Genomic DNA, 18,801 nt, shown 5'->3' on the forward strand with positions numbered 1-18,801 from the left:
AGGACATGTCACAGGGCATTATTATTTACAGTGGCTATAATTGGCTACTAGCCACATTCTGGAGACAGTATGCCTCTGAATATTGCTTGCTGAGGAACACAAGTGTGCCGTTGCACTCTGGTTCTGCTTCCAGACTTCTGAGAGGTATTTTTATGTATACTGCTTAGAGATTTTGATGATTAAGTGGTATATAAATCCTGTCTATATAAATTATCTGCCTGTGTAGGAACAAGATGCTGGATTAGATTGACCCTTGGTCTGATCAAGAAGCAGGACTCTTATTGTACAAGCATTTGATTCAAAAACGCAGTTTTCTACCTTCCTCCCCTTCTCTGGCTAATAACAGCTTTTGGGGGCCAGAGAACAATTGATATTTGCTTGGGATGCGGTGTAGGGAAATGAGTTGAAAAGGCCTCCCTCCTTGGGACTGCAGCACTAATTAAAATTCTCCCTCTCTTATAGATTCTTTTAATCATTAATAAAATAGTGGTACAGGGAGATTGGGAGATCCAATCACAGATTTTCTACATTACATCTAGTTTTGTCCGAAGTCCAAAACAAAGCTGAACTCTGGAATCAGTTTCAGGGCCAAACCTAAGCTCTGGAAGACTTAGCAAGCAATAAAAGAGCTTTTCATACATGTGCAGAGTGCTCTTAGGTTCCAAGAGCTGCTTATGTAGATCAGTTATATTGCATTCTAAAAGACACAATGCGAAAGGAAAAGCAATTGGGAGGCAGAAAGGGGAGAAAGCAACCTCAGACACTAGCTCTTAGTTACAAAGTTCTCATAAGGAGCAGCTGCTGGAATGGAAATAATTCAAGGAGCCCAATGCTAATGGATTGGCCTTGCAATGCTTCCTTGTCCTCCCTCTGCTGTGTCCTGTTGAAGCGGCTGCTTCTGGGGGACAGTTGGTGGAGTGAAGGTCCAATGGAGCTGGTCTTTTAGCAGAACTGATGGAGCAGGCCTGTTTTCCTCCTCTGCCACTACTGCAGCCAGGCAACAGCTGAGAGAGAGTGAAGCCTGATGGAGTTGGCTTCTCAGCAGAGCCAATGGCCACCTAAAACTTACAAACAGGGACTCTTACTTGTAAGTAAGACAGAGATCTTTATTAATGCAATTATCAGTACAGGCTCAGCAAGAGACACAGTGCTCAGGAGTCATGATCCAGGAACAGGGTGAGAAGTTCCAAACCGGAAAGAAGTAACAAAGATGTCCCAACAAGTTTCCCTTGCGCCCCCCCCCAACTTGTAAATACAAGGTGTGGCATGGTCACTCCCTGTTCCTTGCAGCCTGCCACCCTGTGGGGGGGGGACCTTGGCCCTCCAGTGGTCTCTAAACTACAGCTCCCATCGGCCCCACCAAGCATGGCCAATGGCCAAGGGTGATGGGAGTTGGAGCTAAGCAACAACTGGAGAGCCCAAAAATCCCGACACCCATATTCATACAATCATCTTAGCGATGCTGGGAAAGTTATCTGCAATCTTTACTGTAATAGGTGTGCCTGTTTAAGACACATGTAAACTCTAATTATCACTGACTGTAATCTTTGCATCTCATTTCAACTCCCAACTTATTATTCTCTCCATTACCGTATATACCTGCCAACTAAGATTTTGCTTCCTGCATATGAAAAAATGGGTGGGAGTCCACAAAAGTTTCATACTGTAATAAATTGGTTAGTCTTTAAGGTGCTACAAGGCTCTTTGTTGCTTTCACATGCAAAAGTGGGCCCTTTAAGAGTGACAATGACAAGACACCCATTGCCATGGCATTATTAAAGCGCAATACAGCTAAATTTCCAGTCCTGTTGATTTCAGTGGGGTATGCTTTCATAGTGAAATCAACAACATTTATAATTCCATTAACCATGTGTGGGATCATGTCCTACATCAAATACAGGAGGTGTCTGATTGGTATGAGTTTTGCTCTGATACACAAAGCGGGGGGTACTTCCCTAAAAGGCAAGGGGGCTGCAGGGTGGTGCTGGAGGCATAAATGACTATCAGACTTCAAAAAGCTGGTATCACTGGATCCTGTTCAGTTTTGTTGAATAATTAAACTAAATGTAGGTGTAATTGGATTTTGAAAAACTGTGCAATTAATTGTTACTGTTTTGCATTTTCCTGTGTTATTATCTTCCTTAATGGGTCATACAAACCGCTATTCTGCATAATGTTTTTATAGGGGAAGAGGCACTGGGAATGAGTTTATGGGATCAAAATTTTTGAGAACCACTGCTTTGATACACAGTATGTCTTGAAGAATGGACTGCAGTGATAATTCATAATCCATCCAATGACTGGTGGATTTTCTCCTCAGATTGCCCAGTATACCTGGATCCTCTTTCATTTATTTGTTGGCTTGTAGGAATGACATAGAGCTAGTTGTCCCATAGGAACTTTGCATAGCTGCCAAGTTTTCCCTTTTCTCGCGAGGAAGCCTATTCAGCATAAGGGAAAATCCCTTTAAAAAAGGGATAACTTGGCAGCTATGACTTTGTCCTATAGAGGAAAAAAAGTTTTGATCATGAAAAAGAAAAGATTAGATAAATTCCTGCTCCAATAGTTCCTGTTTATTAGCCATGATAACAGGAATTGAGCTTCCATGTCCAAACAGGCAGTAAACCTCTGGATACCCAATGCTGGGACCTAGTACATGGGGTGGCCATTACCTTGGTGCCTTCCTGGTTGCCATCTGCTTCCAGAGTGCCTGGGTGGCCTTTATGAGAATTCTGGCTTTTGTGAACCTTTCTTGCAGTGCTGTTTGGTCTGAAAGAAGCAAGTTGATGGTGAATGTCCTGTGCTGATATCCTGCCTCAAAACAGGGAGCTGAATTAAAAGCACCTTGAAAGACAATCTAAGGGGCCACTGCCTCAAACTGAAATTTAGTTTCAAGATGTTTTCAAGCTGTGTTCTGAGCAGCTCTGAAGCACCTTGGAAGCTTTTTGGGGATTTGTCTGTAGGAAGAAGAAGAAGAAGAAGAAAAAAAAAGCAGGAGCAGATAAGCTTTCCTTCCTTGGTCCTGAGTTGCAAGGGAGGGGTTGAGGGTGTTTATGGGTAGCCCAAGACACTTGGTCAGGTAATGTGACTGTGTTCCACAGAACATATCCCAGGATTTTCTCCAGTGCATCTGCACTCCTGTATCTCAGTTCACTGGAGTTAGAAAGAAAGTTTGGAAACTTCCAAGTGGAGGGGCAGATCCCCAGCTGCTGAGCTAGCTTTGCTGCTACTTAAGACCAGAGCTTCCCAAACTGTGTGTCACGCAACACGTTAGTGTGCAGGCTGCAGTGAGTAGGGGCTGGAAAGGGCTTAGTTTAACCTCTGGTTTGCTAGTAAAACTGAATTGCAGTGTCACGAAATGATGTGTGTGTCACCAGCATGAGAAGTTTGGAAAGCTCTGCTTTAGACCTTCTAGCCTCCTCAGATAAAACATCCCTAAGTCCTTCACTTGACCTTACCACACATGTATGTGCCCACTCTCCTGCCTCTATGGAACAGGCACTTTGACAAGGGCCATATCATATTCATTCCACACTTGCAAAGAATCAGTCCTGCAGTGTGGCAGCACTTCGAACTTTCTGTCTATTGACATCAGGCAGGAGCCTTCACTGTATTGTTTTCAGTACCTGCTGGAAAAAAAAGTTTAGGCAAGCACATCTAAGCACGTATGTATGTTTGTTTAAAAGTTGCTGGCTTTATATATTTTTAATATCACTTCAATATCAGCTTATTTTGAATGCTTGACAAATGGTTTCTGCAAACTGCTTCAATGGCATTGTTGATTAAGTAGTATAGAAAACTTGTTAGATAAATAAATATGACTTCGTCTTGCAGGGCTCAGCATAACCACCCTTGAACCCTGCAGCCAGTTGCCTTTTCTGCCCATCAGCCTTTCCCCGCAACTCTATTTGCGATATCCCATCCTGCGTCATCAGCAAAGGCCTTAAGTCTGATGGATTGGAATGTATCCAATATTCACCCTACTCAGAGTAGACCATTCAAACGAATGGTTGTGACTGAGCTTAGCTCTGTCCATTTCATATGGCTATCACCTGACAATCTCGCTTGCAGACTTTGCAAGTTCAAGGTGACTTATTCCAAGAAGAGATCTGGAGCCTATTCTTTCTAATCTCCACCTCCTCGCCTTTCTCTCTCTGCCGGCTCCTCCTGAGCCAATCAGGGAGCTTCCAGGGCTGGGTTTGAGGGGCTCCTCCCTCCCAAAGTGCAAAATTACACCTCTCTTTCCTAAGCCTCGCTCTGTAAACAGCAGAGCCCTTTGCTTTCATGTGTGCAGCGATTAAAAAGGGGGAAAGGAAAAACAGAGGAGGATTGTCGCTTACTCAGCAAAAGCTGGTTTAGAAAATGTGGCCGGCTTCCAGATTGCTGGGTGCATTTGCATCGATGTGACTGAAGGGCTTCACTGAGCCTTCTCTCGCCTGCACTGCCAGGAGGTGCCCGGTATTGACATCTAAAATTGCAGCAGGCTCCACAGTCCTGTAAGTTGCCGGCTGTTTGAATTTGGGGGTGAGGGTGGTGCTTTCCTTTTTTCCTCTTTCGCAGATTTTCTTTCTGTCTTGCTCCCTCCAACTTTGTGGTTCTGAGTGTGCTCCTTAGAACTGACAGTTGGCACAGGGACTCGCCTTCTGGACCCCTCTACTGGTGGCTGTCTTTTTTGCAGGAATAAAAAAGGTGCAGGGCCTCTCTGTGATGAAGGGATGAATGAATGATGCAATCCTGGACAGGCAAAGCATCAGCATCTGCCCTGATGCATGCAGGATGTACAGGATGCCTCGCTCTGAGGTTCCTCTTTCCCTCTGAGGAAGGATGGGTCAGAGAGAAGCTAAATTCAAACTATCAATGGTACTGGTTAGAAACAAACAGAAATTTCAACTTCCATATAAATCGCCTGAGGATGGCAGGTGGTTCCTGCTTCTTAACACTTAAGAACAGCTGGATCAGACAAAAAGTCCATCTAGTCGAATAATGTCTAGCCAGACAATCTTTCCAGGAAACCCACAAGAAGCGATGACAATTGCAGTGATTTGGCTGTCAGAGGTATGCACTCTCTGGCCATGGAGGTTCTCTAAGTCAACTTTTGCCAACTTGGTGGCGTCCAGTTGTTTTGAACTACAACTCCCTTTGGCCCCAGCCAGCATTCAGGCTGGGGCTGATGGAAATATACTGTAGTCCAAAACAGCTGGATGCCACCAAGTTGGCAAATACTACATTAAGCTATTGTCACTAAAAGTTCTGTTATCTTTTATCTTCCATTGAATTTCCCTATCATCTTTAATTTTTAAAAGCCACACACCGTGCAGTCCTAACCATCCTACTCAGAAGTAAGTCCCAATGAATCCAGTGGGGCTTACTCCCAACAGGTAAGTAGGGTTAGGACCACAATCTTAAGCTAGTTAGTTAATTGCACACTGAGTGAAGAAATTCTGTATTTTATTGGTGGTGAGGAAAGCAGTTCAGGTCTTTTACCCACAAGAGTGAGTGCATTAAAAGCCGATCTGAGTGAGGTCATCCGTGCCAGAGAGAAAACACAAGCTAATGTGGAGGTGAGGCTTTTTAAAAGGAAGACTATTCTTCTGGAATAATAAATTATGTAAGAGCCCTCCCATTTCCCAAGGCTGCAATCCTGTACTCAGTTATGTATGCACACAGAAGGGCCCTCTTGTTCCAGCGGGAAGCATATGATGTAACTTGGTGTAGGATTGCAACATCTGTTTGTATATGCTCTCTTCTCACTGAACTGTTTGCCCTTCTCAGCCTTTCAGCACTAAGGACAATGCCCCAGACTGGTCAGCAGTTCAGTGAGAGTCTAGAAAGTGTGGGGCAGGGGAGATAATGGACACCCAGCAAACTAGGATTCATAAGTAGAGCACAGAACCACTCTGATTACAGGAAGCCTTTTCCAGATCCTTCTGATTCCAAGCTTCACGCATACCAGTACCTACTTGCATACAGGCTATTTTATGCATCCATCAGGCCTAGAAACTTGAAGGTTTTCTTTTTAAATCTAAAGTTCTCAGGAAGCTGGGTTTTTTCCAGGGGCAGATACCAGATGCCACACAGAAAGCTTGCAGCCTGGCTGGAATCAGATTGTATGACTAGCATGGTATGACTTGTTTTCTGAAGATAGAAAAGGGGGAAATGAACTCTTCTTATGCAATCTGTCAAATGCAAATCATAAGCTGAAGTGTGCTGTAATCACTGGTTCACTTCAGAAGCTTGTGGTTGTTGCTTTTTACCCAAGATCTGGTCCCAAAGTGGTTTATTTATTTAAAATTATTGTGTTCATGTCCTATTTCTGGGCTTCTCTTGAGGAATCTGGCTGGTCCTTGTGGAAACAGGATGCTAAGCTCACTCTTCCTAAACACCATATGCCAGAACAAACAAACAAACAAAGCAATCCAATTCATTCTCACTTTCCCCCATTCTGTTTTCTTCTTTCATCTCCACCACTAGCAGACCAGGAATGGGACCATCACCTTGATGCAACTAAATAGGTTTGGGTCTGGCCATTGTTTGTGGGAGACGGCTTAGGAACCGCATGTTGACCACCTTGGGTTTCATGATGGAAGAAAAGTGGGATATAAATGTACAGAAATAAACAAAAATAAAGAAAATATAGTGAAACCACATTGCAAGAGGTAGTGACGCTCACCAGCTTGAATGGATTTAAAGAGGGTTAGACAAAGGGTTTGTCCACACTTCTGCTTGTTCCGTGCCTAGAAAGCAAGGGTCTAAGAGGTTTTCCGATTGCCCCAGGAAAACCCACCCTTTACCACTGGATCAGAGCAAACGTCAATCTGCAGAAAACCTGATCAATGTTTGTTCTGATTCAGTGGTAAGAATCGGCATTTCCCGGGGGGGGGGGGGAGTGGTGAGATGAGAAGGTGTGGACGAGCGGAGGATAAGGCTAGCAGTGGCTACTAGCCACAGTGGCTATGTCCTACCTCTGCTGTGTGCCTCTGAATGCCAGCGAGACTGATGGGAGTTGTGGTCCAAAACACCGGGGGGGGGGCAGGTTTGTGAAGTCTGCCCTAAGGTCATTTCTACGAAGGCATAAATAATAATAGTGAAGCAAAACGCTGACCCCAAACCACATCTTTTTATTACTGTGTTAATAATAACGCTTCTTATTTCTACAAATCACAGCCTGTGACTTTGTAACATCTCTGTGTGCCCCATGAAATCCTGATCCTGCCCAACTCAGGGAGACACAAAACTAAATGCAACCCGCAATCCATGGATCATGGCCATTGAAGCGGTTGGCAGTTTCCCTCTTATCGTAATCCCAGGCAGCCAGCAAAAATCGGGAAGGGATTATCAAGGTCCTGGTTGGCCATTGGACATGGCTGTAGGAGCAGCATATGGTTTGGTGGGTTGCATTGGCTCTTGCTATTGCCTGCACAAGCTCCTACTTTTCCCATATACCGTTAGCTGAGTTGCTTTTGATACCACAGAATGCTCCTACACATCCAGAGTTCTCAAGGGAAAGACCTAAGCAGAAGGGTGTTGACAGTGCAGTTGCTGTGAAGGAAGTTTAGGGAAAGGACCATTTGGATAGGAGAGGAAAAAATCCAACAGGGCTTAGGGGTAGGAGGGGCTGACTGCTGTTGATAGAAAGGAAGGTTTGGGGATGGATGAGCAGGAAGTGAAGGAAAAGACAGTCCAAAAGAATTTCAGGGGAACTAGAATTGGATTCATTTGCATATTGGTCATATGCAGCCATGTTTAGAGGTCAATATGAAATACAGTTCATGAAACAGCACTATCTGTGTAAGCTTTGAAGCCAGGTGTGCATTTCTAAAATGAGAAGAGTCTTGCTTGTAGATTTCCTGAAGCCATAGCCTCCACTTTGCAAAATCTCAAAAGTGTTTTGTATGCACCAGCTAGGGCTGATGGGAGTTGTAGTCTAACAGTATCTGGAGGACACCAGGTTGATGTTAACCCTCGATGTCCATGTTTGGAAAAATGAAAAATCCAGACTCATCGTTCTGACTGAGCAGCAGGACCTGTTAGGTCTCCATAAGCTTCTCAACTTTTGCAAGAAGGATTGGCTTATTGAAGAAGATCCTCTTGCAGTATGTTTGGGGCCAACGTCACTTTCTGGCAACCTCATCCTTGCCTTGCATCATACGGTCCTGTTGCAACCCAGCCTTGGACGGTGGGCGTTCCATCATGATTTGAGGACATTATGACGCAGATGTCTTGGCACTGCCCTCCCGGGTGGCTCTTTCAAAACTGGCAGCCCAACACAGAGCTCCGAGTTCTGGTTGGATGTTCAGCATTTCCTAGGGCCTGGAAAAAACCTCAGGCAGCTGGGCCTGTTCCAAAGATGTCAACACGTGCCTCGCTCACTCCATTGTGCAATGATGCACCACTGCGCAAGGTGTCCCAGCCCTGCCCCAGAGTCAAAGCTCCCCTCTCCTGCCCACTGCAGCTCTGCCTGGCTCAGAACCAACAGGCAAGTCAAGGCTGCAAAGCAGGCTATGAGGCCTACCAGGATAGCAAGACTGTTTGAGAGTGTCTGCATCCACACCACAACATAGCTGCACCCTACCCAGGAAACCCTGAGAACTGCAGTGTACATCTGGAGGGCAGAGTAGTGCCCTCCAGATGTTGCAGAATCACAACTCCCATCATCACCCCTGTCCGTCAGCTGTGCTGTCTGCCGGGGCTGATGGGAGTTGTGGTCCAACAACCACCATGTTGCCTGCCCCTGTATAGAATTCTGAAGACCAAATGATGCTTCAAAATATTCTTGGGCTTAGCTGTGGCAGTAAAAGTGGTGTGACAGCCAGTTCCTAGTCTGTTGTAGTGGTATCATCAGGGTATCATCAAGGGGCAATACAAGGGAACTGGAAGCCTCTAAGTCAGTCTTTCTCAAGCTTAGGGCCCCAGATGTTGTTGGACTACGACTCCATCCCTAGCTACGAGGGTCAGGGAGTTGTATTCCAACAATATCTGGGGACCTCAGTTTGAGAAAGGCTGTTCTAGGTACATGGGTAGTTGGCGCCCTCCATAAGTTGTTAGACTACAACTGCCATCACCCCTGACCAACTGGTCATGCATGCTGCTGAGAGTGTTGGGAAATGGGAGTCCAACAATATTTGGAGGGAATCATATTGGCTACCCCTACTCTAAGAATATTCCCCAGGCAAAAGCCATCCCTGGGGGATTTAGTATGGAGGGGTGTCCTGCCTTGATCCGTGGGGTGCTTATATAGAAGGGGAGACATCTGATTGAGTTCACATTTAAAAGTGAACGTACCTAATTTACAATTTCTGAAACAAAATGTGAACCTATGCACAGCCATGCTTTAAAATTCACACTTTCCCGTATATTGCAATGCAGTTTTCCAGTCAAGTAATGTGTACAAAAATGCATTTACTGGAGTAAAGTAAAAGCATATATTAGTGGAGATAACATTTTAAAAGTATTTTATAAGGGGAATTATTCTGCAAAAATGTGCTTTCTTTGGGCATAATTTGTGGCACCAAGGTGTGCCTGGCACCTTCACTATACAGCTTTCATCCTATGCTGAAGACAGACCTCTTCACCCTGTCCTTAGACAACTGATAAAAATTTAAGATCCACTCTATTCGTGGCTGTACTGTAGTTAATTTTTAAGCTGTTTTTATTATTGCATTTTACACGGCTATGATTATTCGATGAAAGCATTTGCACTGTGATTGCAGGGGGTTTGGATGGCAGTGAAGACAGGAGAGGAGGCAGCCAGCACTGGAGGGAATAGCATTATCTTTCGTGGGGTTCATTAAATGCCAAAAAAATCTCTTATATGACTCCTTACGTCAGTGAAGGCAGCAGCTCCCGGAAGGGTTAACTCAGCCAGGGAGCCAACCTTGACTGATTGCCCACTCCTGTGCTGCCCCCATGGCCAGCAAATCAGCAGCCACTTCCGCCCCCCTCCACTGCCACCCACTCCCTCTCAAAAAGGAGCCACACGGCTCGCTGCTCCCTCTCTACACCAAGCCACCAGCCCCACAGGACCCTCTTCCAAGATGGCTCAACACAGGGTTCAGTGTGCCGATATACAGAATGACCTCATCTTCCTCTCCCACAACAGGAAGCCCCTTAAAAGGATGTCCTCTCTTATGGAGCTGAAGGAAGTCTTCCAAAACGCTGATGCCGTCTGCTTTGATGTGGACAGCACGGTCATCAAAGAGGAAGGCATCGACGAGCTGGCGAAATTCTGCGGCGTCGGAGACGCAGTGGCCGAAATGTACGTAAGGCTGTTGCTCATTTGCTTCTGCAGAGATCTGTCCCCTTTCTTCCCAAGGGGCAAAGGCGTTGAGCTCCATCCCCGGACTCAGATCATGCCATAGCTGATACCAGCTGGCTGTCAGGGAAGCCTTTTTTGTAAGCAGGCTAATGAGAATTTGTAAAGGCTAGTCTTTGGGGTGGGCGACCTAAATGCAAGAATGAACATTTGGGGGATGCTGCTGAGAAGTGGCTCAGAGACAACTCTGGGTCTGGCCTCTACGGCATCCTTTCAGGACAGAAGCCTCTTGCGGGGGGGGGGGGAGCTCTGAGGCTGGGCATGGGCCACCACTGGCAAACCTTGTTACCTTGCATTAGGCAGAGAAAGCAGCCAATCCTTGCATGTTTGTGTAAGGTGCCATGAAGTTGCTTAAAAAACCTTTCCTTTTTTGCACTTAGACTCTGACTTCTATGTGCTGTGAGGCTCTACAGTGGTCTCCCATCCACATTCTGGACCAAGACCATACCTCCTTAGCTTTGCCACAAGGTTATGTGAGCAGAGAGCGCTTACCAACTTCCTTTCCCTGACATAATGAACTAGCAGGCAACTATCCTTCCTTCCCAACCAATCAGGAATCTTCTCTCCAACCTGAAAAACCTGTCTCCTTGTGGTTCAGTCTGAAACTCCTGGCAGGCCTGAGGTTGGTTTAGCTCATCCCTCCAGATGTTTTGAGCTACATTTCCCACCAGTCATAGCTAACGCAGCTAGACTGGCTAGGACTGATAGGAGGTGTCGTCCAAAACATATGGAGGGCACAAAGGTTAGGGATGGCAGGCTTAGTGGGGTCATTCTGTATGGTGACCCCAAACCGTAGGAAACACAACTAAATCATGTGCTTCCACATCTGGTGTGGGAGAAGCCACCTTTTGGAGTTTCACAGAACTCATCAGGTAGAATGGAATGCAGCATTTCCTGATTCACACAGAACACTTGGGATCCAGCTGGCTAAATCTTCACCCCGCACAGCAGTCCCTAGGAAACCACCTTGATTTATCCATCTGGGACTGATAGGAGTTGCTATCCAAATCATCTGAAGAGTTTAAGGTTGATTTGGGCATTATAGCAGCAGATAGAGGAGGAGGGAGCGACAGCATCAATCAATTTAATCCTCTTTTAAGGCCATCTAACGGTCAAAATAACTGTGCCATTAATGGGCTACATGTGTAGTTTTAAACATGTAAATAGCAGCAGCAGAGGATCATGACTGAGACTGCAGTAAACACAGATTATTATTTTTAAGGGGGGGCAGGGAGGAGCAGCTGCCCCTGTAAATACATAAAAATACATAACTAACTGAGGTTCTGCTCCCTTCCCCCCCCCCCACAAAAATCCTGGCTACGCCCACGAAGGTGGACAACCCTTGATTTGATCCAGCGGCCATCCTCTTAAATGAGGAACTGAAGCAGACTTCATTTTACCCTGATTTAGCATAACTGCTTCTGTATGTAAAGCAAATATACACAGCTGGATGGCTTTATTTTTGCCCTTAAAAAGCCTGGTCTGTATTTCTCAGATTTCTCTGAATCTCAATTTAGGACTCGAAGAGCGATGGGTGGCACTGTAACGTTCAAGGCTGCTTTGACTGCCCGGCTAGCCCTCATCCGCCCCTCCTATGAACAAGTGCAGAAATTGATATCAGAGCATCCGCCCCAGTTAACACCGGGAATAAGGTAAGAGGCATTCTGAACAGTTGGACTCCATGTCCATCCATGGAGACGTCTTCCACATTATCTCCTCCTCATGGGTTATGATTCCTGAAGAATTAGCTGTAGCAGCACTTGAAGTGGGTAGGGAGCATCAAAGGCCTACTGTACAATTACGAATTCCACCTTCTTAACCAGGCAGAAAGAGGCTGGAAGGCATCCTTTTCAGTGGAGGAAACCTGTATCAGTCTCTCCCTTTCCCAACACTGTCTGGGACAAGCTTGAGAAAGGAGCCACTGAACTGCATCAAGGATTCCTCACCTTGTGGCGAGATCCCTCTGTAAAAAGCAATTGTGAAAACTAACGAAAGGGAGAGCATGTGGATCCATACTCCTGGCATTTAATGCCACCTTTGTTTGCTCCAGTTACCTTTTAGCAGCAGCTGCTCCCCAGTCAATTGCACCCTAGTCCTTATGGGTCCCAGAGAAAAGCCTGACAATGTAGAATTGGGAGGAACAAAATTGGGGGGGGGGGGTTGTCATTCAGCTCCCTGCATATTAGCAAGACTCTTCTTCACACACCAACATCCTATCTAAAATGGCTCAGCACAGAGGAAGACCTGTGAGGAAGTCCATGGCTACTTACTTTCCTGGGCCATTCATTTATTTTAAGCCTGTTACTGAGCCTAGGAGCCTTTCTTGCACTGTGCTGCAGCTGTGAGTGAAGGGGATGGATGCAGGGCAGAAGGCAAAAGAAAAGCATCTTAATTAATCCTGCCCTGACATGGGGGCCTTGGCCACCCACTCCTGTTCCTCACAGGGAACTGGTCAACCGGCTCCACCAGCGAGGTGTCCAGGTCTTCTTAATCTCCGGGGGGTTTCAGAGCATCGTGGAACATGTGGCTTTGCAGCTCAACATCCCAACAGCAAACGTCTTTGCCAACAGGTTGAAGTTCTACTTCAATGGTAAGCTTTACCAGGCAGGCTGAATGTGGCCCTGCAGGGCTCTCTACCTGGCCCTTGGAACTCTCCCCAGACCATCCCCTCTCTCCCCCTTGCTGCTTTGCGCTCAAGTGTTTTCTACCTCGCTGGAATGTGTCCTTGAACTCTGTATGCACAGCAACATCAAAACATCTGAAAGCAATACAACATGCTTTTATGTTGATGTACCCTGTGCCCTAATGTTTTGTGAGAGGGCAGTATATAAATACTTTTATAAAAAAATATATAAGATTAAATAATGCTTCCTGCTTGCCTGGACGGAGGATAGAAAGGGGTGCAGGAATGAGTATAGAAACTAGCTTACAGTACTGTATAAATTTAAATTCACTACCCTGCTCTTTTTTTGCCTCTGACCTGTGGCTCCCAGAATGTTGCCTGGAAGGGACTGTGCGTCTCTCAGCCCAAAAAAGGTTCCCAGATTGAAAAGAAGCAAAGTGTCACCAATGAACTGCTGCTTCTGATAAGCCCCCGTTTGCCCAGCTGCTTTGGAAAGAACTGTTCCTTTCCATGGTTAAGCTTTAACTCTCAGATGCACTGGCACAGAGGAGGGTCAAGGAGTGCAGCTCTGAGAGAGTCAGCACATTGAGAGACAGATCTCTTATCCACCAAGTGGGTTGTGCAGCTTGATAAAACGGCTCTTCAAGGTTAAAGACTTTGTCAGCTAACTATAGCACAGCTTTGCAGCCAAACTCAACTTTCAGGGTTACCAGGATAAATAGGGTCGCTCAAGGGACACGTCTGGAGCTAGGCTTTGGCAGTATTCCTCAGGATTGCCCACTAGAGGAAAAAGATGGGTGGATCTCTTACTATATGAATGGGTTTTAGGTTGCTGGCTTTGGTGAAAGCCCTCACTCTATCAACAATATCCAAATAAGGCTCTTTGGACATGACTTTGCCCCTTCCTTCACAGCATGTGGAAGGTCCACTCTGGAAGATTTTATTTGAACGTGGAATATCCTTTACCGTGAATCTTGATGGGGCTGAGAGTGTGGGAGCCAAAGGGCGTCTGTGTGGAAACAGTAGTTCCCCAAATTGCCCTTATGGAGCTATAGAGCCAAAATACCACACACTGGTGTCAGCAAGGAAGGTTTCCACATCAGAGGGTACATCTCCCAGATATTGGAAATTCTGTGAATTGCCCTGAGATCTTATGATGAAGGGCAGTATATAAATCTAATAAAGAAAAATATATAAACTAAAAACAAACCCTTAGACTGAGGATGGTCAATGCAGTACCCTCCTGGTGATGTTGGACTACAATTCCCATTCTTCTTGGTCATTGACCATGCTGGGTTTCAGGGTCCTAACAACATCTGAAGGGCCACAGATGCCCCCCATTCTTGCTCTAACTTGTTGCAGGATGGAAGATCTGTGTACATACACAAACAGGCAGAGAGAGAGAAGATTCTGCTTTGCAATAGAATCCATCTCCTAACCAGGACCGTGGATCACTCTGCAAATAATCCTTCTGATACACTGAACTGTCACCCTCCCTCCTTCCAGAATAGGGAGGGGAACCTGTGGCCCTCCAGATGTTCCACACCCATCATTCCTGACCATTGACCATGTTGGCTATGGCTGTTGGGAGTTGGATTTCAGCATCATCTGAAGGGTACCAGGTTCCCCCCCCCCCGCCCTCCTTTGCCTTCAAACATTGACTTTCCTTGTGATTCTCTATGATTGACTTTCTCTCTGATGTGCCTCTAGGAGAATACGCCGGTTTTGATGAGACACAGCCAACTGCTGAGTCGGGTGGCAAAGGACAAGTCATTAGTTACCTGAAGGAGCAGTTTCAGTTTAAGAAGGTGGTGATGATTGGAGACGGAGCAACAGATATGGAAGCCTGCCCGCCTGCAGTGAGTAGTGACTGTGGGGTGATGGCATTTGCCTTCTACCCCTTCCTCCTCTCAGCCCAGGGCTGCTTACTTGGGTTCTCCCAGCTATCCTGTGGGGTCGGTTAAGCTGAGAAAAAGGAGGAGAGAGGCTGTCAAAAGAAAGACCACAGCTTAGTCATCAAGCACCTGCTTTGCATGCAGGAGGTGCTCCCAGGTTCAATCCCAAGGAATGTCTCCAGTCTGAAACCTTGGAGAGCTTCCGCCAGTCTGCTCTCTAGTAGTCTGACTCAGTAAAAGGCAGCTAATGATCCTATGTTCAAAGGAAACCCCGTGAACAATGCTGTTGGATATGGATTTGAAGCCAGGACTCCAAATTCAACAGCTTAGCCAACAGTGAATGGACCTCACTGGGTCATAGGAGTTAGCTCAGAGTTGACTTCTATATGGTTGATTCTTTCTGGCATCGGAATGCCCCTAATTTGTGCAGATCCACTAGGTTACCTTTCTGCAACCACAAGAAGACCACCCAACCTAGCGCCTGCTGGGAGACAGAATCACGCACCCCATCAGCCCTCTCTGCCCAAACCAATCTATTTTGTGATTCAAATCACAAGCAATGTAGACGAGTCACATAGCACATCATTGCAAGGCACCCACTCTACAGTTGCAGCCAGCCTGCCCTAAGGAACAGGATCCTGAACTGGGTGGGCCTTTGGCCTGATCCAAGCTACAGAGCTGTTCTGATGTCCCTGTGATAAAGAGCTTGTACAGCAACCAGTCAGACCCTAAGCCTAAGCAAAACCAATCTGCCACATGTTCCCAAAGAAAAAGGGCATCTCTCCACTCCCCCAGCATCTGGTTGCTGGATGTGGCAATCCCAAAAGAAGCAAGGGGAGGGCAGGTAAAAAATCAGGAGCATAAAAAACAAAACAAAAGTCTGCAAGTCTTCCATAAGAACCAGACAGATGCTTGCTCCGGGTTAATGATTTCAGCTGCCTGTTAATGATTGTTTTGGAATCTACCAAGGGAGGCGAATCAGATCCAAATTAATAGGTCAAGGCAGGCAGCCAATACATCAGGAACTGGCATTAAGGAGCACGACCATGGCTGTTGTCCTGTGTTGCAAAGGCGTTTTCCAGCAAAAGCCTATTCATCACATCACATGATTGATTAAAAAAAAAGGAGGGTGATACTGTTGGCAGCAGCTTCTGATTCACTGGCAACTGGGTAGCAAGCAGATTATGCTGAGCCAGGAAAAGGTCACTTACCAAACCCAGCCAGATTTCTGCAAGGATTTGCAGGGAATCTGCTTCGTTGAATTAGCTGAGTAGTTGGTTTTCTCTGAATAGTCCAGCTGGGGCTGATGGGAGTTGTAGTCCAAAAGCTCTGGGGAGCACCAGGTTGAGGAAGGTTGGGCTAGTCTGCACTCTCCCCATACTCCCCATCTGTCCTTGCCCACTGAAGCCTAAGCAGCTGCCTGTGACTGTTCTGCTTCCCCCAGAGTCTGACTTCATTTCATGCAATGCCAGCAGATGGAGGGTGCCTTTCCCCTCCATCTCACATCCGCTTTCATCAGTGACAAGAAATCCTAGAATGGCAGAGTTTGAAGGGACCCTGAGGGTCATCTAGTCCAACGCCCTGCAATGCAGGAATCTCAACTGAAGCATCCATGACAGGTGGCCATCTAATCCTCCAATGGAGAATAATCCCGATAGTCCTCTGCATTTTCTGAAATGGAGGCATAGCCAGCCCATCTCTTCTTCTTTTATGTTTCCCCAGGACTGTTTCATTGGCTTTGGAGGCAACGTCGTGCGGAAACAAGTCAAGGAGAAAGCCAAGTGGTACATCACCCATTTTGACGAACTGCTGAAAGAACTAGAGGAACGATAAATTATGAACTAGGCTTATTTTATTAACATGTATCGTAGCTAGATGTATAACTATGCAATTAAACATATTCTTATTGTTGTTTGCAAACAGAGGCATTTGGGATTTTTAATTTCTGGCTACACAGTGTACCTCTGTTGCATGTTGGGTGTTCCGATGGCAAATGGCTCTGTTCCATGCACCTTGATAAACTCATAGCAAAGGGAAAGGAAGGGAAGGGTGGTCCAGATGTGACCAGAGGTTATCTGTGGCCTTCCAGGTGTTGCTAGACCAGTTGCCATCATCCCTGACCATTGGCCATGCTAGCTGCTGGAGCTGATGGGAGTTGGAGTCCAGTAGTATCTATGGGGGCTTCCACAAATGACAGCAATGGTCTCTTTCTAAGAACAGAATGTTTGGGACCCAAATGTCCCAAGAACAACTCCATCTTATTACTTTACTTCATAAAACATATATACCACTTGATTGTCAGAAAAGACCTCAAAGCCTAGTCTCTTAATCCAAGAAGGTTGGTTCTGTAGCTACACAATGGGAGGGAATGGAAATAATTTGGATTCTCTTTACATTTAAATTCCAAATTCACACTTTCTGAAGCAATGCATGTACCAAAACACAGCCATCCTTTGAAATTTTGCAATGCAGTTTGCCAGCAAAGTAACATGTACAAAAATGCATATACTAGACTAGACCAACACATTGAAAGCAACATAAATAAAATTTGTTACATCCCCAGAGTTAAAACACAGGTTTTCAAAATGGAGTAGTTATCTAAAGCACCTGTGTTTAGATCCCTTACAAATTCACTCCATAAGTGATAACCCCAGATTGCTATGCTGAGTTTCTCACCACAAAGTTTAGGTATCCCCTAGCCTGCTCCTCTAACCCCTAGGTGCTACTGCCCAAACATACGATCTCCCAGGATGGGGAGCTCTTTTCCCCTCATCTGGCCCCCCATGTTGCCCAACAACCCCTCGGTTAGGGGATGGGGAAAACACAGCATACATTATAAGTTCCTTTCTAGGACCTCTTCTGACTTGATAAAAGGCAGCTATATATGTTCATTCACACACATATTGGACGAGCCCAATGCCCATTGGTAGAGCAGGGTGGAAGAGTGCAGAAATCTAAGTTTAGAGTGATGTGTACAGATTCCCCTACAGTCTATCTATTCCTCAGGAAATCTGGTAATTCGCTGCTGAACTTTGAAAAAATAAAAAGATCCAACTTTTCTAGTGGAGAACAGCAATATTCCAATTATGGTTTGGGGGGGATGCACCCCTCAACACAAACAACTATTTGACAACTACATCCTCAGAGATATCCAAATCAGTGCAGTTTGGAATGGTTCAGTCTGCCACCTTGAATCAAAATGGCATCCAGCAGTTTCCAAGCACAGATGAAAACTAGCTCCTCCATATCAGGAGGTAGTGTGCAAATTGGGCAGCGATATCTCAAGAGGCATCCAAAAGCATACAGAACTGACAGAAAGACAAACAGCTTTCCAAAACAGATGGCAGAAGAAAAAGCTATTGTAATCCAATAGTAAAAAATTCTTTCAGTAGCACCTTAAAGACCAACTAAGTTTTTATTTTGGTATGAGCTTTCGTGTGCATGCACACTTCTTCAGATACACTGAAACAGAAATAACCAGACCCTTATATATATTCAATTGCAGTCATTAACAGTCGTTAACAGTCATCAACAGGTTTACCACTCTTATCAGCCCATCACCCATCCCCATCACACACACACCCCGCCCTCTGAATATACATAAGGGTCTGGTTACTTCTGTTTCAGTGTATCTGAAGAAGTGTGCATGCACACGAAAGCTCATACCAAAATAAAAACTTAGTTGGTCTTTAAGGTGCTACTGAATTTTTTAATTTTGTTTTGACTCAGACCAACACGGCTACCTACCTGTAATCCAATAGTGTACAATAGTGGGCTAGGCAAGTTCATAACCCAGCCCATGAAGGGCTTGAGAGGTCACTGACTGTAAGGCACAAACTCTTTAAAAAAACTTCAGTTTTTTACAATCCCCTCCCAAACCTTTCTTGCATTTCTACCCTTTGCTCTTCTCCACCAACAATATTTGAGCAACAATCTCACACACACAACCAAAACATATGGAGCAGCAGCCT

General features: G+C 45.6%; 1 protein-coding gene across 2 annotated transcripts; it reads left to right on the plus strand.

The window, feature by feature from the left end:
- Positions 1–4,253: 4,253 nt before the first annotated feature.
- Positions 4,254–16,750, plus strand: PSPH (phosphoserine phosphatase). 2 transcript variants are annotated; one of them, XM_060283135.2, is made up of 6 exons: positions 4,254–4,496; positions 10,100–10,255; positions 11,830–11,964; positions 12,757–12,902; positions 14,646–14,794; positions 16,553–16,750. In XM_060283135.2, the coding sequence occupies exons 2-6, from the start codon at positions 10,116–10,118 to the stop codon at positions 16,661–16,663; spliced, it is 681 nt and encodes a 226-aa protein (XP_060139118.1). In that variant the 5' UTR covers positions 4,254–4,496; positions 10,100–10,115; the 3' UTR covers positions 16,664–16,750. The 2 variants fall into 2 exon arrangements, with proteins under 2 accessions (XP_060139118.1, XP_034995513.1); XM_035139622.3 differs by lacking the exon at positions 4,254–4,496 and having other exon boundaries at positions 9,994–10,255.
- The last annotated feature ends 2,051 nt before the right edge of the window (positions 16,751–18,801 follow it).

Source organism: Zootoca vivipara, chromosome 14 (assembly GCF_965207765.1).
Source record: "Zootoca vivipara chromosome 14, rZooViv2.hap1.1, whole genome shotgun sequence".
Lineage (NCBI taxonomy): Eukaryota > Metazoa > Chordata > Lepidosauria > Squamata > Lacertidae > Zootoca > Zootoca vivipara.

What these genes read in the sequence shown, in the direction of transcription:
- PSPH (XM_035139622.3), top strand. Translation starts at nt 10,035, where the DNA reads ATGGCTCAACACAGGGTTCAGTGTGCCGATATACAGAATGACCTCATC. An exon ending in CAGTTAACACCGGGAATAAG is followed by an intron (nt 11,965 to 12,756) that starts GTAAGAGGCATT and finishes TGTTCCTCACAG; the next exon opens with GGAACTGGTCAACCGGCTCC. An exon ending in GTTGAAGTTCTACTTCAATG is followed by an intron (nt 12,903 to 14,645) that starts GTAAGCTTTACC and finishes ATGTGCCTCTAG; the next exon opens with GAGAATACGCCGGTTTTGAT.